Source organism: Lynx canadensis, chromosome B2 (assembly GCF_007474595.2).
Source record: "Lynx canadensis isolate LIC74 chromosome B2, mLynCan4.pri.v2, whole genome shotgun sequence".
Lineage (NCBI taxonomy): Eukaryota > Metazoa > Chordata > Mammalia > Carnivora > Felidae > Lynx > Lynx canadensis.
The window spans coordinates 98,259,753-98,285,197 of NC_044307.1; the positions used below are offsets into that span (position 1 = coordinate 98,259,753).

The 25,445-nt window shown below is 37.9% G+C and overlaps 1 protein-coding gene across 2 annotated transcripts in view; it reads left to right on the top strand.

Annotated features, from left to right (window-relative positions):
* Positions 1-438: 438 nt before the first annotated feature.
* The window catches only part of AFG1L (AFG1 like ATPase), a 200,771-nt gene continuing 175,764 nt past the window's right edge, over positions 439-25,445 (top strand). The window contains exons 1-2 of one of the 2 annotated variants that reach the window (XM_030316082.1): positions 439-514; positions 643-786. In XM_030316082.1, the coding sequence (XP_030171942.1) occupies positions 651-786 (136 nt within the window). In that variant the 5' untranslated portion in view covers positions 439-514; positions 643-650. The remainder of the gene's footprint in view (positions 515-642; positions 787-25,445) is intronic. The other variant, XM_032593233.1, reaches the window with a different exon arrangement.

A 25,445-nucleotide genomic window follows, 5' to 3' on the forward strand; every position in this document is an offset into this window, starting at 1 on the left:
ACTCTTTAAAAACATTTGAGTGTATGCCATATTGAAAATGATTTATGCTATTCAAATATAGGAAGAAAAAGTGGAAGGTGCTCATTTCAGGTACTCTGGCAAAGATGAGTCGGACGCTGGAGGCAAAGGAATTAGGGCTACCATTTAGGGAGGTGTGACCAGGTAAACATCAATATTTCATTAAAACATGAGTGCCCACTGGGTCACCTACATCTTACTTAGGTTTCGAAATCTCGGTCAGGTACGCAAACCGAAAAATGCTCAGGGGTGGTGACGTGACCGTACGTCACTACCGCGTTCCACGTTCCAATTCCTGAAAACGTTTTAGGATCCAGTGCCACGGACGTGGGCTGGCTCTGGGCGCAGGATCGCCCTTCTCCCCAAGCCTGTCCCTCCCCTCGCTCTGCTCCGCCCCCGGCGCTGCCGCATTGCATGCTGGGAGTCGTAGTCTGTCTGGCAGCGCCCGGAAGGACGGAAGGGCACCCGAGTCTAGCCGGTCCTCTTGCTACCGGAGGTCGCGTTCTTCCTCTGCTTCCTTTCGTTCTTTCCTGCGTAGCCTTCTGTGAGCACGGCTTGGTTTGTCTGTGCCACCGTTTCTCTTTTGGGTTTCAATAAAGTTTTCCTCTTCCTCCCTTTGTACAGAGCTCAAGATGGCGGCCTCCTGGTCGCCCTTGGTTACACTGCGCTTAGTGCAGAGCCGGCTGAGAGGGAGATGTGTTGGGTGCGGGGCCTGGGCTGCTGCTCTCGCCCCTCCGGCCACCGCCCCTGGAAACACCTTTTGGAAAGGTCAGTGACTGTGCCATGAGTAGCCCGAGCCGACTGCATATGACCGGGGAAGCCTCGGGTCAGTCACCCTCTTACCTCTCCCAGTTGCCTCCTGGTTTCACGGTTTTCGGAGCTAAGGGTCCCTGGAGAGGAGTTTCAGCCTCTCTTGTCTTTGGCTGGCTGCCCATGAAGGAGCCCTGAGCACTGAGGAAACTGACCCAGAGCAACTTACATTTTTGAGGTCAGAGGTCAACTCAGAGTTTGTTCCCTTCAGGCTTTCAGAGAGTTAACACCTACCTGGTGAGCCCAGGCGTGGGAGTGCCTGGCTTGAATGGATACAAATGTGGGATTGGGGGCTGAGGACCCTTACACCTGCGCCTTACCTACTCTCCTGGCTGGTGACCCTGGCCTGGATCTAAAAGCCAAACCTCGGACTTCTGAGGGCCCTGCTGGCTCTCAGGATTCTGGGAACACAAATGTGCAAGCTTTCTCAGATGGAGTGATCAATTCTTGTTCTTTTCAAGCCACTAGAGGCCTTAGTGGGGTATATTTTGTTACCAGCCTTGCTCATTCATTCATTCATTCATTCATTCAAATTGTTAAGTGTTCAGGAGTGAATGAACATATACTGTGAGTAACCGAGTCCCAGGAATACTGATTTTGCTGCTTATATTCATATACTCTCATGAAACTATGCGCCACTTAAAAACAAGGACTAAGTGTCTTGTTTCTTCAGCACAGTGTTTAGTACCTGATGGGCAAGATATATTTTCTGAATGAATGAATGAATGAATGATATTCTTATTGTCTCTTCCATCCACATACCATTTTTTTCTCATCTCCAAGCACCCCTTCTTCTGTGTCTTAATCAATTAACTCTCATTGGCTCATTTAGTTAAAACCTTATCAGTCTTTCATTATTATCATCAATAGAGTTGAAATTAATACTAGAACTCTGATTAAGTCACCTTAGGGTTTTTTTGTTTGTTTGTTTGTTTGTTTTTTGCAGTTTCACATAATCTATTTACTACATAATGAAATATTTTGGTAGCATAAAGGTTGGGTCATAATATTATTTTTATTTTGGAATAGGTAATAAAAACATGATACAAGAAAGAATATGGTAAAATGTTAAGACTATTCCACCCCTATCGCTTAGCCACTTAATTTTCCTCCCCAGAGGCAACCTCTAATACTAGTTTCTTTTGTATTCTTCCAGAGACATTCTGTGTATGTACAAACATATATGCATATAAACATCTGTATTTAAAAAACAAAATAGAAGTGGTAACATATACACACCCCTCGATACCTTTCTTTTTTTTTCATTTAATATATCTTGGAGATCATTACATATCAATCAATTTAGAACTGCCTGATTTTAAATGGTTGAAATAGAATTCTATGGATGTATCATAATTTATGAAAACTAAGATATAAGGAACATCATCACAATAACATGCAGTATGCTAAGTGCTTTCTACATATATTATCTCATTTAATTCTCATTATTCTCATCCATTTTGGAGATGATGAATCCAGGGTTGCAGAAGTTATATGGCTAGTTAAGTCAAGTAAAGGCTGTATTTGGATTTATATCTTACAACAAAGGCTTTGCTATGAACCTGTATTCATATATATATATATATATATTTTTTTTTTTTTTAAGAATTTTATTTTTTTTTAATTTTTTTTTCAACGTTTTTTATTTATTTTTGGGACAGAGAGAGACAGAGCATGAACGGGGGAGGGGCAGAGAGAGAGGGAGACACAGAATCGGAAATAGGCTCCAGGCTCCGAGCCATCAGCCCAGAGCCTGACGTGGGGCTCGAACTCACGGACCGCGAGATCGTGACCTGGCTGAAGTCGGACGCTTAACCGACTGCGCCACCCAGGCGCCCCTCATATATATTTTTTTTTAATTAAATCAAGATTTTGTTGTTTTCAGAATTATCATTTGGAATTTCAAAACTTACTGGTAACCAAAGGGTTAATGGGACTAATTACAGCAGCAAGCTAATAAGCACAGCTGCAACTTTTCCTCCAGACCTTTTCCATTTGCCTTCAAATTTCCCTCCTCCTTTGGAGAGGTGGATTTGAGGCTTGCTCCTTCATCTCCTTGTTTGGCTACCTCTCAAGCAAACCCTTTTCTGGCTGCATACTTGATGTGTCTTGGTGATTGTCTTTGCTGCAAGTTGGGCAACCAAACCTGGGTTCAGTTACACATTTGGCAAGCTAGCCAAGACTTTTTTGCCTGGCCCTGCGTGGTTTGTTGGCCGCCCGCTGGTGATGGGGGCCTCGTGACAGGTTGAAGCAGCTGCCTAGGTGACAGGTTCTTTGCTCTAGGAACTGTCCCTAGGGTCCCACCTACCTGGGTACCTCTGACCTTTGGTGCCTAATTTTCACTCTTGTGGCAAGGAAATGTTTTTTTGGGTTCAGTTTGGACAGATGTCTCTTGGTGACTACTTCGTGTGTGATGGACAGCATGTGAGTTTATTTCTTTCTCCCTTTGGTTCGGCTCTCAGATTTCTTACTCCCATTTGGTTGCCATCAAATAGTGGGTTTTGGTTCTCTTAGCCTCCTTTCTTGTTTAAGAAAAGGCTGACTAGGAAGCCATTTGGTTCAGTCAGTGAAGCTCTGATCTTTAGGGAGGAGCCAGAAACTAGGGAGCCATTTGGTTCAGTCTGTGAAACCCCAACTTTTGGGGAGGAACTGATTTTCACAGAAGTACTCTGGGCTTCATGTGTTTTTTTGTTGCTGTAGATTTTGGTATTTTTTGAATAAAACTAGCCACTTTCTTTTTTTTTTTTTTTTTTTTTTTTAAAACTAGCCACTTTCTAACTGGAAAATGGAAAGTGACAATTTGATCCCCACATGCAACCTTTTGGACTGTATTCTCCAAAATTGGGCAGTCTTTTTTTGCAACACCGTTGGCCACATCCATTAATTGTAATACCATCTTGCAATTAGATTTGTGTTGTAAAAGGGGGATATTTGAAATTGGGCCTTTAAGATTTTGTTTGCATCGTGTGTGTGTCCATGTATATTGTAAATTTGAGATATTTTCTCTATCTCCAGATGTTATTGCTGAAATTAATTTGTAAAAGAGCTCTATTTAATTGGTTTAAAGGCTAGCACTTATAAGAATTGGGCATTCTAAAAGAAAGATAGAAACTAACCCAGACGTTTTTTAAATTCACATGATCTTGGAAAATATTTGGTATTAAGGCTAATTCATGGTTATTGGTTTAATAAAAATGACATGTCTTTAGAGTTATCAGCATTAAATGTAAAACTTTTATTCTGCCTGTCTTTACTTAAAGTCAAATAAATTAATGTTCTCTCCATTGAGAAAAGAAAAGAAAACATTAGAACTTTGTCTAATGCCTCAAGAAGTTTTATGAGTATTCTAATAAATATAAATAATTTAAATAAATGTAATTAAGACTACTGGAAATGATAAGGGAGACAACTCTATATCTGAGGAAAGTGAGACTGGTTGTTTTTTTTAAAGAGGAATTAAAAAAAATTTTTTTAAGTTTATTTTTGAGAGCAAGGGAGAGCACTTGCATGCAAGTAGGGGAGGGGCAGAGAGGGATACAGAGAATCCCTGCTGTCAGCACAGAGCCCAATGTGGGTCTCAAACTCATGAACCTAGATCAAGAGTCAGATGCTTAACTGACTGAGCCACCCAGGCACCCTATTATTATTACTTTTAAATGGTTATTTAATTTGAGTGAGAGAGGGAGAGAGAGAGAGCATGCATGCAAGCATGCCTGCACTGGGGAGGGGCAGAGAGAAAGGGAGGGTGAGAATCCCAAGCAGGCTCCATGCTCAGCACAGAGTCCAATTGGGGCTCAATCCCATGACCCTGAGATCATGACCTGAACAGATATCAAGAGTCAGACGCTTAACTGACTGAACCACCTATGTGCCCAATAGCAGGTAGTTTTTGATATTTGTTAGTATTTGTAGACAGCCCTATAAGTTGGGTTGAAACTTCCATGCCTTTCAGAGAAGGCCTCATCAGAATTTTTCAAAAATACTTTTAAGCAAAATTATTCCTAGTTTTGGATTCTCACTAACAATTCAGAGCAACAATGGAGTGGCATTTGGGGCAAAAATCACACAAGCAGTGTTGAGTGCCTTGGGCATTCAATGGAAATTCTATGCCTCCTGGAGAAGCCAACAGATTGGAAAATAGGAAAAATGAACTTTGGCAAAAATATGCCAAGAAACCAACTTAACTTGGGAAGAAGCCTTGCCAGCTTCTCTGCTTTGAGTAGAGTGGCCCCTAGAAGTAAGCTTGGTTTAAGCCCCTATGAGGTGTTATATAGAAGACTCTTTCTATACTCATTTCGTGACTTAGGAATTCCTGATGGGGCTCATGTTAGGGAACACTATCAGCTACATTCGCTATGTAAATTCACGTCCAGGAGGTTGATGTGCCTTTATACCACCTGAATCCTGGAGACTTGGTGTTATTAAAGACCTGGAAGAACAAGCACCTGGAGGACCAGCTCCAGCCACCATAGACAGGACCTTAATGAGATGCTGTTGACTACCCATTTTTCAGGGAAACCAAAGGGAATTAAGCCTTGGATCCATCACACTTGAATAATAGAAATCTACAGGTTCCCTATATCTTGTCAGCAAGAAGAACATCAAAAAGAGTCCTGCTTGGACTGGCAAGCCTTTGATGGACCTGAAACTACTTTTTAGGAGAGCTGGTCTGAAGAAATCAATAAGTACAACAAGCTAGTTGGTTACAACAAATCTCCCCTGAGACCTAGATAAAATATTGTCTAATATTTTAGACTAGTAACCAAAGTACAAAAATCTTGGTAATGCAGGATGTTGGGTTTCAACCTGGAACCAAGGAATATTTCTAGATGACTGCAGAAAGGTTCTATTCCTCTGACCCTGATCTTCACCCCCATCTCAGCAGGAAGTAACTAATAGAGGTCATTGGCCCAATTCTCTTAAGAATGAGGAATGGTCAAAAGACAGTGGGGATTGAAACCAGTAACCAAAGGGTTAATGGGACTAATTGCAGTTGCAAACTAACAAGCCCAGACCTCTTCCTTTTCCTTTAAATCTCCCTGACTCTCCTTTGGCGAGGTGGATTTGAGACTTGCCTTCCTGTCCTCTTGTTTAGCTGCATCTGGAATAAACCCTTTCCTTGCTACATACTTGGGATCTCAGTGATGGTCTTTGCTGGGCATCAGGGCAGACGAACTTGGGTTCAGTTATAATACTGCCTCTTATACTCAGAATTTAGCCAGTTTTGGGTGTGGAGATTTAATGAAAATACAGGTAAGGGAGAGGTAAATTTAGTTGTAACTACATACACTCCCTTCCTCTCTTTAAAAAAAAGAAAATTTTAAGTTGAAATGTTTTTCCGTATTTAGAGTACAATTTTAAAATTGGTCTTGTATCCCTCAATCTTGGGAGTGGGTGTTATTTACTGTTTACATTTATATTTATCTCCATTTTTTCATCTTTTCAAGTCTACTCTTTACTGCAGTATAACGTGAGGGAAGCATTGGCTTAATGTTAAACAACGGAAGGAAATACATAAAGGAAAGGAATGAGGGGAAAGGAAGAGCATGTTCTTTGTTTTTATGTCTCATCTAAGCTTTCGTGCCAGCCCTGGCTCCAAGATGTTTTGGAAACTGACCTATGAAGACTTGGGGGGTCCTAAAATACTCTTCATCCAAATTGCCTACTTGATTGCTTAACTTAAAATTCCTTAGGAAATACAATATTATGAATTCCATTTTGGGATCTGTGTATTTCCATTAGTTTATTAAAAATTTAAATTGAAATTTGGTTATCTTATTGTAATTTAAGTAATATGCTCCATTTTTATTTCACTGCCTGTTTTCTTTTAGGTCTAAGTGTATCTTCATTTAATGTAATGTTTAACATCCAGATAGTTAAGGGGAAACATTTTATTCGAGATTAGAGTGGCCATAGTGTGGGTGAAAAATGCCTCAAATTCAGTTGGAGCCTTGTATTTAGGGTATGTGTGTTGGGTGAGCGGAAGTGAATGAAATGGGGTCCCAGCCCTTGAATAGCTCACGGTCTTGGAAGGGAGATGAAATTATAATAGCTAATATTTATCAAGCCCTTTCTATGTTCCAGGCCATCACTGGCAGTTTCTTTTTCTCATAATTTAATCTTCACAAAAGCCCTGTAAAATACTTGTTAACTCTGTTTCATAGATGAATAAACAGGTATGGCCACCCAACTGGGATTTGAACCCAGGTACTTTCTACTCTAGAAGCACAAACTTAACCCTTATCTTCCAGCTCCTTAACATTGGACATTAATAACCCATCATTTCGGTTCATCTTAAGTGTTGTAGGACTACAGAGGGGAAGGCAGCTCTGCTAAGAGAGAGAAGGGGGTTGTAGCACAAGTGTAGAAGTGAGCTGTACATGGCCCTTACTGGTTTATGGGCCCTCAGGGAGAGCAGCTAGAGATGAAGCTGGGAAGGTGGCCTGGCTCTGGTCAAAAGTCCTGTATAGTGTGTGAAGATGTCTAGGCTCAGTGGGATGCTGATGGAGGTTTCATAAGAAGAAAGGTGATCAGATCAGTTTTAGCATGATTATTCTTATTCCTGCCTGAAAAACAGATCAGGAATGCCTGAGTGGGGAACATTGGAAGTGCAGTGGTTATTTAGGAGGAAGTTGTGGTTCGGGAGAGAGCTGTTCAGGGCCTGAATTACTGCTGTGGTGAGGTGGAGAGCCGGGCAGCAAGGTGGGGGAAGGGGGGAATTCAGAGGCACTTGCTTGGTAGAATTGCCAGGCTTTGGGGGAGACAAGGAAAGAGAAGGGTTAGGATCAATTCAGATATCCTAGTTTGGGTAATTTGATGGCATCACCGTCCATCTAATCAGGGTAATCAAACCAAACAAAAAATAGGGCCAGAGGCATTTTAGGGAGAGATTCCATCTCGGACTTGTTAAATTTGAGGTGGTTATGACATCCTGGGTAAATAAGTTTAATTAGTTCTGGGAAATATGAAGGTCTGAGACTGAGAAAGGAAATACGATATGTCGAGAGCCACGAGAATGTTAAGAACTAGCCTGGGAGTATTTGTAGAGTGCAAAGGAGAAAATTTTCCTTGAAGGAAAGCTGACACTTTATGAGAAGAACCTGACCTTGTCAGAGAACATTAAGAGAGGTCCTAGGAAAACGAGAAGAGAAGCCAAAGAGGAGAATTTTACTAGGTTTTCTAAAACTGAAAATTGGCATATCTGAAAATTATATTTTATTTAAGCTAGCCTTGGAAATTAAGTTTGTTTCATAAAGGCAAGGTAATATGAGAGTCACGTCTTGTGATTTCTTTTTATTATAGAGTCTTTTTGTATCTCAGTGTTGTATTTTTAGGTGTCTTTATTAAATGATGACTCATATTTACCTTTGGCTCCACAGTCTTGTCTTTACTGCATGTATGTATACATGAGATCTCCATTAGGCATTAATATGAGAACAAATGCACCTCAGCCATATGAATTGGTATAATTAATTGGTAGTATATATTAGTGATTAAGAAAATGGGCATTTGACTTTACTACCCAATTAGATGAATACCTTTACGTGCAACTTTGTTTCTTAGATTTTCATTAATATCTATTATTATATTAGAAGAATGTTCATGCCTACTCTTGAGACTGATAACTTTATGATAATGGTTTCTTCCAAATAGTTTTTAAAAAGGATAGCAGAGCCTATTACATAGGCATAGCTGGTACCCTAGATGTAGTTCTGGGGTGGTAGGAGGGGCAGATGAAACAGGGCGTGTCTAAGAATAGAACTGGTAGAAAGGAATGTAAGAGGTCCAGATATGGGTTATTGAGCTACTCTAGATTAGCACTGCTTTACACCTCAGGAGCTTCATCCTCTTTGTTTAAGAAAATAATACTTAAATGGGGTATAACTATTTTCTTGATTTGTCTTTTTACAAAAAGTACCACAGAAATAATAGGTGTTAAGACTCTGAAACCTGGTAGTTCAGCCTTGGGTGCAGTATAGTGATATATTCCATATATTTGCTGGCAAGTGATCTAGCCTCTGCTTGAATATATCTAACACTTGTTTTCCTAGGTCACTCATATTTTTCACTGACCTGTATCTAATATTTGCCCCAATGTCTCTCTTATAAACCTTTTGGATATATCTGTTCTTCCTACTTTGTTATGTCTTCCTTACCTAAGGTCCTTGATTGAGGTCCCCTTTCTGCATCTATTCTGCTGGTGGTACCAGATTCTTTAATCTCCAGAATCTTTTTCATAGGTTTTCTTTCCTGTCCTGCTCATGCTGCCTTATTTCTTTTCTTCATTGAGCCCTTTCTAGGAGTTACTTTTCAACATATTATCTGTTCATATACTTTTTTAAAAAATATTTATTTATTTTGAGAGAGACAGATGGAGCACAAGCTGGGGAGAGGCAGAGAGAGAGAGAGAGAGAGAGAGAGAGAGAATACCCCAAGTAAGCTCTGTGCTGTTAGCATCTATCTATCCATATTCTTCTTTTTTAAAAAAATGTTTGTTTATTTTGAGAGAGAGAATGAGAATGAGATGGGGAGAGGCAGACAGAGAGGGAGACAAGGAATCTGAAGCAGGCTCCAGGCTCTGAGCTGTCAGCACAGAACCCAACGCAGGGCTCGAACTCGTGAACTGGGAGACTGTGACCTGAGCCAAAGTCAGATGCTTAACTGACTGAGCCATCCAGTTTATCCATAGTGGATAACCACCCAGGCTATCCATAGAGGGCCATGTATCTATTCATATTCTTTACTGGATGGCAGTTTTCAACAACTTTTAAAGCCTGAATGTGTATTTCTTTTAGAGTAGTTCCTTCATAACTCCATAATGCAACTATATCTTAAATGTAAACTGTGTAGATTGCATTAAAAAATTCTTATATGTATGTGTGAGTGTATAAAATTTAAAGTAAATGAACATAACATAATAGATGTTATTTTTCTTTATCATTTGAAAGAAAATAGATCCCTTAGATCTCATTATTAAATAGTGTGTGAACAGGGTGAATATTAAGGAGTTACTCAGTATGCTAGGCCATGCCTATAATTACTTCAGAATAGCTTTATTCAGATTTTTAGGCGGTATTTTACTGATTTGTTATCATGAAATTTAAAGTACTATTTTTTTCCTTTTGTAAAGTTATACACTGGCACATTAAGATTAACTAGCTTCTAAAGCAAAAGAATGATAACCAGCAAGCATTTAGTTTTAATTTTCATAATTTTTCTATTTAAATCAAAAGCACCCTTTTAAAGCCCCTAAATCAGCCTTTTATAAATAAAGTAAATCATCTTGTGATGCATTCCTTGATGATGGCTTATGTTGTTTTTCTAAAGAAAGAGTTTAATTAAGATTTGATTTTCTTCTATTCTGCACTTTGTTTATTCATCACTGAATCAAACATAGGTCTTTAATGCCGCTGGTAAGTCTTGACTTTTTGGGTCATTGATGACCATTGCAGTTTTCAACGAAACAGCCGAATATTTATCTTTCAGGTATGATTTAGAACATAATAAAAGAATAAATGGGCTGCCTATGACCTTAGTATGGACTTCTGTCATTGTAGGGGAAAATTTCTGGTCAGTGGCCACTGTTTACAGTTTTTTAAAATCAACACAAATGTACAAATAACCATGAATAATTGTGAACACAGTATTTGAATGGATGTTTAATAAATATGCATTAAAAATCTAATTACAGTAATGAAGTTTACAGCTGAAATTTTAATCCAGCCCTTTAGAAATATTAAACGTGCTTTTCCTGATTGTGCATTTTTCTCACAGCAGTTGGGTAAACATTTTAAACTGGAAATCTAAATTTCTTATATAGTTTTGATTTCATTTAACTAAGCGTGTGTTCTTTTTTGGCAACAACCTTCTTCCTCTTTGTGAAGAAGTGAAGCTCCTTTTATTCCATAACTGTTACTTTGAAGAATTTTGATCAGTTCTATCTTAGGACTGATGAACATGCGGGATACCAGATGAATAATAAAATGTGACCTGCAAAACTAGATGGTGATTTTGGTTTCATTTGTTGTATGAAGACAGTCATTTAATTGGTATTTCCATTTTCTCATCTGTAGAATGGGATTAATTATCCTAATTCTACCTTCCTTACAGGTCATTTATGAGGCTCAAATAAGTTACTATGTGAGAAAATAATTTGAAAACTATAAGAACTGTTACATAAATGTGGAGCTATGCTGGGAGTAATTGAAATATTATTAAAATACCAGAGGTGGTAGATTCCAGTCAGTGAACAGAAATGGAATGAATTCAACTCTCTACAGAATTACTGGAGTCATTTTAATTTGAGAGGAGGACTCTGTTATAATAACAACGGGAAAGAACCCAGTCTGATTTCAGTGCTTTGAATTCTAGAAAATGAAGCTTTTTTTTTTTTTTTTTTTTTTTTTTTTTTTTTTTTTAACGATTGTGGAAGGGGCCTCTGTAGGTAGCCAGGGATAGTTTTTGTTCTCCTGGACTTAACTACCTTTTCTCTGGATACTCTGAATACCTAAAGGTTCTTTGTCATGATGTTTCAAAGAAACCTGTTGAAGTTTGATTTATAGTATGAAGGTAAAATCTCTTCATTTAGTAAGAAATTGATACTGTTTTCAAAAGTAACTCAACTACTTGAAAATTATTTTCTGTGAAGAAGATATAAAGATAATATTTTATAGAATCATAGAATATTAGAGCTGAAGAAGTCCTTTGGGTCATGTAGTCAAAGGATATTAGATAGTCGTGTAGTTTCTGCCTTAACTGTTTCTTTCATTTTTGGAGAGCCCTACATGTGAGAAAATTCTTTTTTTTTTAAATTTTATTTATTTATTTTAAGTAATCTCTACACCTGACATGGGGCTTGAACTCACGACCGTGAGATCAAGAGTCGCATGCTCTTCTGACTGAGCAGCCAGGTGCCCATAGAAAATTCTTTAAGTAGACTGAAATTTGAGATTTTCTTTACCTTCTCTCCATTCATCTTGAATCTTTCCCCAAGCATAACCTATACAACTCTAGTCCTGATTGCATATATGACAGTTCTTTAAGCATATCAAGACTGATAATATTGTTACCTTATTTACTCATTTTTTCATTCATTCATCAGATTATTGGGTGCTTCTTTGTCTTGATTCCATTTGACAACTTTTCAAACATTAAAGACTTAGATTTCTTCCATTCATTCATTTATTCCCCAAATATTTCTTGATGCCATCTATATGCTAGACCTAGGGTGCTTGGATCTTGTTACTGTCTCTTCTCAATGTCAGCCATCCCTTGTCCTATTGGTCAACTCTTATGAAATGGTTTCTAGATCCCTGGAACAATTTCCCTTCTTGAGATTACAATCTACTTTCTGAATGTCACTCTATAAATATGGCCCCTGTATCTCAATATATTCCTTCAGATATGTCTGGCTAGAGTACTGTTGTAGGTTACCTTTCCTGTGTCCTGTTAGATTCTGTCTCACCTTAAGATTCCTAGGGCTGTTAAGACTGATCTCTCCAATTCATATTTGATTACTTTTTTCTTTTTTAAAAATAAATGATATTTAATTACAAAACATAGTATATGTGCATAGTAGAAAATACAGAAAAAAACAACCATTAAATATACTTAAAAATTAAGTTATTGAGATATAATATTCAGAAAAGTACACAAATAATAAGTGTAAAGCCTATTGAATTTTCATAAAGAGAATAGATCTGAAATAGAAATCTAAATCAAGAAATAGAACATTTATAGAGCCCTAGGCAAGTGTTGTAGACCCTCTAAGTCCCTAGCCCTTGACTTATAATGGTAATCAACATCTTGATATATATATTACTATTGATTTATTTTGCCTGTTTTTGAATTTTATATAAATAGAATCACAATTCTGGCTTATTTCACTTAAAGTTATGTTTGTGAGGTTCTTTGATCTTTTTTACACATAGCAACTGTTAATTCATTTGCTGAATATAACAAGATATCGTATGATTATGTCACAATTTTCTTAAAGGTCTTCTATTTTTTTAATTGCAGTATAGTTGACATACAATGTTATGGTAGTTTCAGGTATACACTATAGTGATTAGACAACTCTATATGTTTTGCTATGTTCACCAAAAGTGTAGCTACTATGTGTTACCATACAATGCTACTACAATACCATTGATTATATTCCCTGTTTCTTTCATCTTCATGGCTTATATGATCTATAACTGGAAGCCTGTACCTCCCAATCCCCTTCACTCCTTTTGCTCGTCCCCCACCTCCCTTTCCTTTGGAAACCACCAGTTCTGTGTTTATGGGTCTGTTTCTGGTTTTTTTGCTTGTTCATTTGTTTTTTGGATTCCACACATAAGTGAAATCATATGGTATTTGTATTTCTCTGCCTGGCTTGTTTCATTTAGCGTAATACTCTCAAGGTTCATCTATGTCGTTGCAAATGGTAAGATCTCATTCATTTTTATAGCTGAGTAATATTCCATTGTGTGTGTGTGTGTGCGCGCGCGCGCATATATATTATATACACCATATCTTTTTTATCCATTCATCTATTGACGGACTCTTAGGTTGCTCCATATCTTGGCTATTGTAAATAATACTTCAATAAACTAGGGATGCATATATTTTCTCAAATTAGTGTTTTTGGTTTTTTTTGGATAAACACCCACTAATGGAATTAACTGTATCAATATGCATTTCTATTTAAAAAAATTTTTTTTTAATCTTTATTTATTTTTGAGAGAAAGAGAGACAGAGAGAGACAGCTCGAGCAGGGGAGGGACAGAGAGAGAGGGGGAGACACAGAATCCAAAGCAGGCTCCAGGCTCTGAGCTGTCAGCAAAGAGCCCAACATGGGGCTTAAACTCATGAACTGTGAGATCATGACCTGAGCTGAAGTTAGACACTTAACTGACTGAGCCACCCAGGCGCCCCTATGCATTTCTATTTTTAATCTTTTGAATAACCTCCATACTGCTTCCCACAGTGGTGTACCAATTTATATTCCCACCGACAGTGCATGAGGGTTCCCTTTTCTTCAGATCTTCACCAACACTTGTTATTTCCTGTCATTTTGATACTTGCCATTCTAACTGATGTAAGAATTCTACCACAGTTTTTAAATCCATTCTATAGTTTTAGATATTGGGGTTTCCAGTTTTTGGCTACTACTGTTCATAGTACTGCTGTGAATGTTTGTACAAAGTTTTTGGTGTACATAGGTATGCTTTCTGTTGGGCAGATACCTGAGAATTGCTGAATCATACAATATATGGTCATCTTTAGCAGATAAGGCCAGTTTTCCAAAAGTATTATATCAATATGTATTTCTACTAGCAGCGTATGAGATTTCAGCTGCCACGCATCCTCATCAATACTTGGTATTCTTTTTAATTGTAGTCATTCTACTAAATGTGTGGTGATACCTCATTGTGGTTTTATTTTGCTTTTCCCTGATGACTGTTGAGGTTGAGCACCTTTTTTACATATTTATTGGATACTTGAATTACAGTCTTTTGTTTAGCTTTTCAGGTTTTGTGCCCATTTTCCTAATGCATTTTTTGATCTCTCTCTCTTTTTTTTAAAAATGTTTGTTTATTTTGAGAGAGAGAGATAGAGTGAGTGGGGAAGGAGCAGAGAGAAAAGGAGATAGAGAATCCCAAGTAGGTTCTGCCCTGTCAACACAGAACTGATGCAGGGCCTGAACCCATAGACTGTGAGATCATGACCTCAGCCAAACCAAGAGTCAGACACTCAACTGACTGAGCCACCCAGGTACCTCAAGGTCTCTTTCTTAATAATTGTAATTCATTATATATTCTGGATATGAGTCCTTTGTCAGATGTGTAAATTGTAAATATTTTCTCCCAGTCTGTGGCTTTCATTTTAGTTTTTTTCATGGAGTCTTTTCATGGACAGAAGTTCTTAGTTGTAATGCCCATTTATTAGCCTTTTTTTGTGATCCTATTTAAGAAATCTTTCCTTATCTTAAGGTCATGAAGGTATTCTGATATCTTTTAGAAGTTTTATTGTTTTACTTTTCACACTTAGATCTATGATCCATCTGGAATTTTTGTTTATGATGTTAAATTGGGGTCAAGATTTTTTTTTTTTTTAATGTGGATATTCATTGACCTGGGAACATTTTTTGAGTAGAGAATCTCTTTGCCAGGCTACTGCGGCATTACCTTTGACATAAATCCAGTGACCATAAATCCACAGTGAAACAGTGACATAAATCCAGTTTCTGTTTTGTTCTGTTGGTCTATTTTTGTGCCAGTACCACAGTGCCCTAATTATTTAGCTTTACCATCTTAGTATCTGTCTGTATGAGTCCTCTAAATTCACTCTTTTTCAAGATTGACTACACCTAAATGAGCTGTCTGGTACCATAGCCACTAGCCACACATGGACATTGAGTACTTGAAATGTGGCTGGGGAACTAAATTTTAAATTAAATTTAATTTAATTTTAGTTAAATACAGATTTTAAAAAGGATAGTTGATTCAGCTATTGGAAGACATTTTTTTTTTTTATTTTTTTTTTTTCAACGTTTATTTATTTTTGGGACAGAGAGAGACAGAGCATGAACGGGGGAGGGGCAGAGAGAGAGGGAGACACAGAATCTGAAACAGGCTCCAGGCTCTGAGCCATCAGCCCAGAGCCCGACGCGGGGCTCGAACTCACAGACCGCGAGATCGTGACCTGGCTGAAGTCGGACGCTTAACCGACTGCGCCACCCAGGCGCCCCTGGAAGACATTTTTAAAAAAGATTTTATCTTTAGAGCAGTTTTAGGTTCACAGTAAAATTGAGCATGAGGTACAGAGATTTCCCATACCTCTTTAAAAAAAAATTTTTTTTTGATGTTTATTTATTATTGAGAGACAGAGACAGAGCATGAGCAGGGGAGGGACAGAGGGAGACAAAGAATCTAAAGCAGGTTCCAGGCTCTGAGCTCACAAACCACAAGATCATGACCTGAGCCGAAGTTGGACGCTTAACCGACTTAGTCACCCAGGCACCCCGAGATTTCCCATACCTCTTGCCCTCACACTTACATAGCTTTTGTCAGTAACATTAAGTAATCTTGGAACAACTTAGGAAGGTGAATCTACTTTCTCAACTGTAGATTTTGTGAAGTCTAAGTACAGATTAAATATTTCCAATGAAAATTTAGCATCCAAATTGAGACATGTTCTAAGTGTAAATTACATACTTAATTTGAAGACATGAAAAAAATAATTAAAAAATTAAAAAAAATTTAATGATTATTTTGAGAGAGTGGGAGAGAGATAGCATGAGCAGGGGAGGGACAGAGAGAGAAGGGGAAGGAGGATCTGAAGTGGGCTCCATGCTGACAGCAGAGAGCCGGATGTAGGGCTCAAACCCGTGACCCACAAGATCACAACTTGAGTTAAAGTTGTGATGCCCACCTGACTGAGCCACTCAGTCGTCCCTAAATTTTTTTTTTAATTTTTATTTTTGAGAGAGAGAGAGAGAGACAGAGCTTGAGCAGGGGAGGGTGGAGAGAGAGAGGGAGACACACAATCTGAAGCAGGCTCCAGGCTCTGAGCTGTCAGCACAGAGCCCAACGTGAGGCTCAAACTCAGGAACCTGAGATCATGACCTGAGCCGAAGTCAGATGCTTAATCGACTGAGCCACCCAGGCGCCCCTGAAAAAAATAAATTTAAAAGTAAAAATCTGAGTACATGTTGATTACTGTTCTTGATGTTAAGAACTGTGAAGGAGCTGATATTTTATCCTGCTTGCAGGAAACGTGTGAGCTTGTCAGGATTTCTTGAATGTTGGCAGAAGACATGAAACTCCTGGGTCAGAGACAAAGAATTTAATTACTCATGGCGCAGCAGGCGATGTGCGTCCTGTATGCCTCCATTCCCCTTGCCCCTCAAGCTCCATGGGGGGTGGTGCAGAGATTGATCCAGGTGGATGCTGACCTACTCAGTGGTTTTGTTTCACAATTGAAGAACCCTGAACTTAGGAAATCCTATCTTTTATAAGGGAGGTGCAAGGAAATTTTGGCTTTTGACCTGGGAGAGACCTTATTATACAACAAATATTGTTGGAAAGACTAGAACAAAAGCTGTCTGTTTCTTTACTCACAGGTGTGCAGAAATGTAAAAGATCTATGAAAAATTGTCTTTTAGCAGTTGAAATAATATTTTGGTTATATTGGATTAAATAAAATGTGTGATTGAGATTAACTTCACCTCTTTTATTTTTATTTATTTATTTATTTTTTCAACGTTTATTTATTTTTGGGACAGAGAGAGACAGAGCATGAACAGGGGAGGGGCAGAGAGAGAGGGAGACACAGAATTGGAAACAGGCTCCAGGCTCTGAGCCATCAGCCCAGAGCCCGACGTGGGGCTCGAACCCACGGACCGCGAGATCGTGACCTGGCTGAAGTTGGACGCTTAACCGACTGCACCACCCAGGCGCCCCTAACTTCACCTCTTTTAAAAAATGTTTATAACCATGTAGCTCTTAGGGGTGCCTGGGTGGCTCAGTCAGTTAAGCATCTGACTTCGGCTCAGGTCATGATCTTGCAGCTAGTGAGTTCGAGCCCCCAGCAGCTGTAGATCATATAAATGAACATGGCTGTGTTCCAGTAAAACTTTATTTACAAAAACAGGCAGTGAGCTGGATTTGGCCCAAGGTCTAGAGCTTGCTGACTTCTAATAAAGAACATTTCCATCTGCCCCTTTTACTCATTTTTTATATCCTATAGGTTGATCACTGTTCTGATTTCTATTACCATAGATTAATTTTTCTATCACAATGATTTTATCTGTTCTTGAAGTTCGTGAATGCAATTATATAGTATATACTCTTTTGTGTCTGGTTTCTTTCACTTTACATAATTTTTTAGATTAACTCCTATGATTTCATGTTTTAGCAGTTTTTTTGCTGAGTAGTATTCTGTTATATGAATATACCCCAATTTGTTTATCCATTCTCCTTTCAATGGACATTTATTTCTAGCTGGTATAATCTTATATTGGTTATTTTGGATATGTTTTCATTTCTCTTGGGTGTATACCTAGGAATGGCATTTCTGTTTCATATAGTGAGTATAGTTTATAAGAAACTGCCAAACTATTGTCTAAAGTGATTTTACTATTTTATACTCTGAAATAAGTGTGATTGTTCTGGTTGTTATATATCTTTATCAGTATTTGGGGTTGTCAAGGTTTTACATTTTAACCATTCTAGTGAATGGAAATGGTATCCTATTGTGGTTTATAAAGTTGCATCTACTGGGGCAACTGGCTGGCTCAGGCTGGTAGAGCATGTGACTCTAGATATTGGGGTTGTGAGTTTGAGCCCCACATTGGGTATAGAGATAATAAAAAAACAAATAAACTAAAAAAAAAAGTAAATTTTCGTATACCTAATGACTAACATGTTGAGCAATTTTTCATGTGCTTATCACCATTCATGTATCTTGTCAAGTATCTTTTGATACTCTTCTGTCCCTTTTAAAATTGGGTTGTTGGTCTTATTGGGAGATGCTCTTTAAATATACTGGAAACAGGTGGGGTTTTTTTGTTGTTGTTTTTTGTCATATGTATGTATTGGGAATATTCCTGCAGGAATTTTTCTGTAAGATTTTTTTTTTTTTTTTAATTTTAAGTAATCTGTACACCCAACATGGGGCTTGAACTCACAACCTGGAGATCGAGAATCATATGCTTTACTGACTGAGCCAGCCAGGTGCCCCTGGAATTTTTTTAATTAAAAATTGAGATGCAATTCATATTCCATAAAATTCACCCTGTTAAAGTGTACAATTCAGTGGTATTTAGTATATTCACAAAATTGTGGAGACATTACCACTATCTAATTCTGTAACATTTTTACCACCCCCAAAAAGAAACCAAATACTCATTAGCACTCACTACCTATTTCCCTCCTCCACTGCCCCCACCCCTTGGCAACCACTAATTTACTTTTTGTCTCTATGGATTTGTCTGTTGACATTTCATATAAATGGAATCCTACAATACGTGGTCTTTTGTGTTGGCTTCCTTACTTAACATAATGTTTTTGAGGTTTATTCAAGTTGTAGTATATATCAGTGCTTTATTCCTTTTTCTTAGTTTTTAATTTTTTAAATTTTTTAAATTTTTTATTTTTAAGTAATCTCTACATGAAATGGGGGGCTCTAACTCATGACCCTGAGATCAAGAGTGGCATGTTCTACCAACTAAGCCAGCCAGGTGCCCCATCATTCCTTATTATGGCTGAATAATATTTCATGGTATGGATGGATATACCTTAGTTTGTTCATCAGTTGATGGACTTTTGGCTTGTCTCCACTTTTTGGTTAATATGAATAATGCTGCTACAGACATTTCTGTATACATTTTTTGTGTGGACATGTGTTTTCATTTCATGTGAAATGAGTCATGTGTAAACTCTGTTTAAGTTTTTGAGGAATTGTTACTATTTTCCAAAATATCTGCACTATTTTACATACCCATTAGCAATATATGAGGGTTCTAATTTCTCCACACCCTCTTCAACATTTATTATTGTCGTTTTGATCTTTACTCACCTAGTGGGTGTGAAGTGGTATCATATTGTGGCTTTGATTTGCATTTCCTGATCGACTACTCATATTGAACATCTTTTCATGTATTTATTGACTATTCACATATCTTTGGAGAAATGTCTATTCAAATCCTTTGCTATTTAAAAAATTGGGTTATAAAATTGGGTTGTAAGAATTATATATTCTGGAGCCAAGTTCTCTAGCAGATATGTGATTTGCAAATATTTTCCTCATTCTGTGGGTTGGATTTTAACTTTCTTGATAATGTTTCTTGTACAAAAGTTTTAATTTTGATGAAGTTCAATTTTTTTTTCCTTTGGTTGCTTTTGGTGTCATATCTAGGAATCATTGCCTAATCCAAGGTCATGAAGATTTACAATTATGTTTTCTTCTAAGCATTTTATAGTTCTTTACATTTAGGTTTTTGATCCATTCTTACTGGGATTTAGTTGGGATTCAGGAAGTCTGAGTTTCACAGGTTGAGTGTGATGTCCAGACAGGATTGGTCTTAGTAATAAGTCCACACCTGTTAGGAGAATAGATCAAAGATTGACAGACTTTTTCTGTAAAGGACCAGATGACAAGTATTTTTGACCTTGCAGGCCATATGTTCTTTATTGCAACTACTCAACTCTGGTATTGTAATGTGAAAACAGTCATAGACAATACAGAAACTAGTAGGCATGGCTGAATTTGGCCTGTAGGCCATAGTTTGCAGATCTTTGTACTAGGTAAATATTCATGTGTAGTTTCTTTGAATTTAATATTTACATTTTAAAACCACCTGGAATTTATTTGGTGTGTAGTATGAAGGGATAATCTAATTTCTTCTGTTGTCTCCCAGTTGTCCAAATATCACTTGTTGAAGAGTCTGTTGCTTCCATTGCTTTATTTATTCAACAAATATTTATTGTGTGTCTATCGTATGCCAGGCATTGTAGGTGCTAGGTATATAGCGAATTGAGCATACAGCCTACCTGCTTGTAGTTTGCAGTCTAGTTAAGAGGGATAGACAAGATGGATAACAAAAATATAAGTTAGGTGATAAAAGAACAGTGATAAGATTTGGTATGCTTCCTTCTTTTATTATATATTATGCCATAAAGACTTTTTTGTAAAAGTATCTATTCTATTCATTGATCTTTTGATCATAGTGTTTTACATTTATTTTCACATCTGGTAGGCAAGAACCCCTGTATTAATTTTCACGGTTTTCTAAGGATTTTGGTGGAACTGTATTTAACCTATAAATTGTGAAGAATTGGCGATGTTGGTAAAGTTGCGTGTGTTTTTAATATTAGGTCTATTTTTCCAAATTTTCATTTAGGCCTTTGAGAAAGATTTTTTTAATATAAATCTTACAAATTGATGATATTGTTCATCTTTATTCTAGACTTTTTATTGTAATGGTAAGTATTATCCTTTTTTTTTCTCTTGTATTTTCCAACTGGTTATTGCTAGCTCGTTAGAATGATGAAACCATTAAAATATTTTTCCAGTATCCTCCTTTTTTGCTTAAGAGGGGCATAATCAAACTACTGCATTCTTTAAAACTCCTAAATGGCTTCCTATTGTTTTCAAGGTTAAATTCAACCTGCCTGTCATTGCAAGGCCCTGTGGCACCTGGTTCCTTTATAATTCTCCAGTAGCTCATCTCTTGCCCCATTCTGCTTTCCACTTTACATCTCAGCCGTATTGAACTTGTTTCATTTTCTTTAGTGTGTGCCATACTCTTATGTTTCAAAGCCTCCTCAGGCTAATGCATCTCATTCCCTTCCTTCCTAACCTGGCTAACTCCTGTTCATCCTTTTGCTCTCAATTGAAACACCATTTCCTCTGAGTGCCCTTAACTCCCTAAGCTAGATTACTAGTTTTGGCTGTGATCTCCTAGCATTCTTCTCTTCCCTTTATGTACTATACTGTGTTAGAGTTGTTCATCCACTTGTTTGTATCTCTCCCAGGGCACTGCCAGTATTTTGAGTGCAGTTACTGTGTCTTTCCAGCTCACCACTGATTATATAAGAAGTTTTTAGCAGAGAGCTTTGCACTCTGTAGATGCTTTATAAATATTTGTTTATTTGCTGCTGACTGAATTCTTCTATTTAATAGGTTTTCAACTGATTCTTTTCAGTATAATTAAGTTTTTGAACTTAAATTCATCTTAAATTTTATGTTGGTATTTTCATCCAGTTTTGTAGCACATTAACATCACCTTGAATCAGGATTGTGATCATTGATGTGTCTTCCAACTTTGTGTCCTCTTCCTATTTGAGGGCTAGGTCATTATGTCTTTATTTAGTGCCAAATGTATTAATATTTTGTTATCAAAGCTCAGAAAGGTATGTATATGTAAACCTGGTTTGTCAAAATTCTTAAAAGCCAACTGTGTGAAATATAAGGGTTTTTAGATTCATAGGGAAAGGAATTTCTTTCCTGTAACACTTCATTTTGGGACTTTTAATAGAAAAATCTGCTGCTGGTACATTTTGGAAGTGCCATTTACTAGAAGAGACAGGTTGACCCTAGAGTGTAGGCAGGACAGAGCTCTGGCAGGGCCCGAGGAGGATGGAGATCCAGGAGGAATGGGTTGGTGTTTGCTCCAGGAGGCTTGAGGACTTCAAATTAGAGGGCCTGAGAGAGGTTTGTGTTTTGATTTTCTGTTGCCTGGCTACGACAAGTGGGAGCACAGCCTTCACTTATCCATAGTATTATGGTTGTTTTAATGAGCATGACATCCTGGTGGTTTGGGTCACTTAGCTTCAGATCCTGGCTTGGCCATTCACTTAAGTTTTCTAACCTTTTAAGTTATTTTAGTTTCTTTATTTGTAAGGAATAATAATAGCTACCTCATCTTTTTTGAGAGAAGATAATGTATAGAAAGTGCTGCCTGTGTGCTAAGTATATAGTAGGCACTTAATAGTGTTAGTTTTCTTTACCTTTCAGAATTTTGTCATTCATGAATTTTCAAATGAATCCAAGTTTCACGAAGAAAACTTGAAGCTGTTAAAATCAACATAAAGCATATAGCTTTCCTGAGTTATATAAATACCTCTGGTAGTCTGTTGATTTTGTATAACTTCTTTGATTATTCTACTGCAGTAAACATACATAATGCCTTGAAGTGGTCAGATTCATCACATTGTATTAAGTATTTTTAGATATATAATTTTTAGGAATGAATAATGCCAAAAAATTGTTACCTTGGAGACTCTTTATATTTGTACGGTCATGTGTCATCTTGCATATCTTCGATTCTTTCTTTTAATCATAGGATATTTTTGAGCTTAGAAATCTTTACAGAAGATTTTTGAGCTGAACCCTGCTTTACTGACAAGATATATGTAAAATTTCTGGCCATTAAACCACATCTTTACTGATTTTGAGTATAAAGTTAGAGATAGATTCTCAAAAAATATTTAACTTCAAGTTTTAAAAAAAACTTCAGGATGAAGCAGACTTTTAACATGACAGTTTTTAAAATTTTAAATATTTATTTATTTTTAAATTTTTACATGTTTATTTATCTTTGAGAGAGAGAGAGACAGAGCACAAGTGGGGGAGGGACAGAGAAAGAGGGAGACACAGAATCCGAAGCAGGCCCCAGGCTCTGAGCTTTCGGCACAGAGCCCAACTTGAGGCTTGGACCCATGAATTGTGAGATCATGACCTGAGCTGAAGTTGGACGCTTCACTGACTGAGCCACCCAGGCACCCCTTTGATTTTTATTTTTTAAGTAATCTCTCCACCCAAGTGAGACTTGAACCCATGACGCTGAGATCAAGAGTCACATGCTCCATGACTGAACCAGCCGGGTGCCCCTAAAATAACATTTCTTTTTTTAAAAAAAATTTTTTTTTTTTACATTTATTTATTTTTGAGAGAGATAGAGCACAAGTGGGGGAGGGGCAGAGAGAGGGAGACACAGAATCCAAAGCAGGCTCCAGGCTCTGAGCTGTCAGCACAGAGCCAGACGTGGGGCTTGAACCCACAAGCTGTGAGATCATGACCTGAGCCGAAGTTGGATGGTTAACTGCCTGAGCCACCCAGGTGCCCCTAAAATAACATTTCTTAAAGGAAAAGTGCTTACCTTCTGCTGAAACAGTCTAGTCCACCATTTTCTAAAGTATCTAAACAATATCTTCAGGATATTCTCAACTATCTACCTATGTGTAGAATTAGAAATCCACTCCAATTTAAAGCACCAAAGAATACAAAGGCCATGTATCCCCTATGCTATTATCACTCCAGCTCTATGGAAACAGTGTCAGTACAATTAAGGTTTATAACCTATGTATTAATCATGGTTTTCTAGAGAAACAGAGCAAATAGAATACACACACACACACACACACACACACACACATACATTTAGAAAGAGATTTATTGTAATGAATTGGCTCATACAATTATGGAGGCTGACAAGTGCCAAGATCTATAGTCAGCACGTCGGAAACCCAGAAACCCAGGCGAGTTCGGGTGGTGTAATTCCAGTCCAAGTCTGATGGAAGGCCTGTGAACCAGGAGAGCAGATAGTGTAGTTTTATTCTTTCAAGACCAGCAGGCTTAATGCCCAGGAAAAGCCCATATTTCAGTCCAAAGCTCATATTTCAGGAGTCCAAAGACAGGAGAAAACTGATATCCCAGCTTAAAGGCAGGCAGGAATTCTCTCTGACTCAGGGAGGGTCAGCCTTTTTGTTTTATTTAGGCCTTCAGCTGATTGGATGAGGCCCATCCACATTAGGGAGAGCAATTTGCCTTAGTCTACTGATTCAAATGTTCATCTCATCCGGAAGTACCCTCCCAGACACATCCAGAATAATGTTTGACCAAATGTATGGGCATCTCATGGTTCAGTCAACTTGACACATAAAATTAACTATCACAACATATATCAAGACTACGGTTGTCCTCCTCCATGTGTCAACATTTTCCCTCATGTTCTTAACATGTTTGCAGCAGTCCAGGATTCCCCATTTGACAGAGAAAAGTACAAAAGGCAGGAAAGAATGAGTTCTTGTTCTGGTCTCCTTTTAAAGAGCTTTGGGGAACTTGTTGGAATGGGCACTGGGTGTTGTATGTAAGCGATGAATCATGGGTATCTACTCCCGAAACCAAGAGCACACTGTATACACTGTATGTTAGCTAACTTGACAGTAAGTTATATTAAAAAAAAAAAAAAAGAGCATTGGAGGAAACTTTGGCATAAACTGACTTCCCTTAGGCATCAGTCCTCATTGGCTAGGGTGGTGATCACATGCCCAATCTCCCGAATCCACCATCCGTGGTTGAGAGTCGATTCCAGAGCCCATCCTCCTTCCACCATAATATTCTGCCTCCCTGTTGTACCTGTGGGGACAGATGTTGGCTCTGCCACTACCTGACTATGGGAACATGGACAGGTTACTTAGCCCCTTTGTGCCTCAGTTTCTCTACCTTTATTTCCTTATTTAAAATTTTCTTTATTTTGAGAGAGAGAGCACTAGCACAAGTGTATGGGAGCTGGGGGAGGGGCAGAGAGAGAGGTAGAGTCAGAATCCCAAGCTGACAGCATATGAGATCATGACCTGAGCTGAGATCAAGGGTCAGACTCTTAGCCGACCGAGCCGCCCCAGTGTCCCCCTGACTCTTCACCTTTGAAGATACTGTTAGTACCTATGTCATACGGTAGTTGTGAATATTAAATTAGTTCATATATGTAAAGTACTTAGAAAAATACCTGGCACTTAGTAAGTACTTAGTAGAGGTCAGCAGTTGTTGCTTCTACTGTTATTAGCCACATGATCTTCATCAGTTTACTTAAGTTGCAGTGCTAACTCTGGTCCAAATTATGGGGATCTTTGAGCTAGATTATTGTTATAGTTTCCTAACTGGTCTCTGCTACTACTTAAGAAAATATAGGTAATAGCTTTTATTTTATTTTATTTTATTTTATTTTATTATTTTTATTTTTATTTTTAGAAAGTGAGAGAGAGAGGGAGGGACAGAGGAAGAGGGAGGGAGAGAATTTTAAAAAGGTGGAACCTGATCACAGGATCCTGGGATCATGACCTGAATTG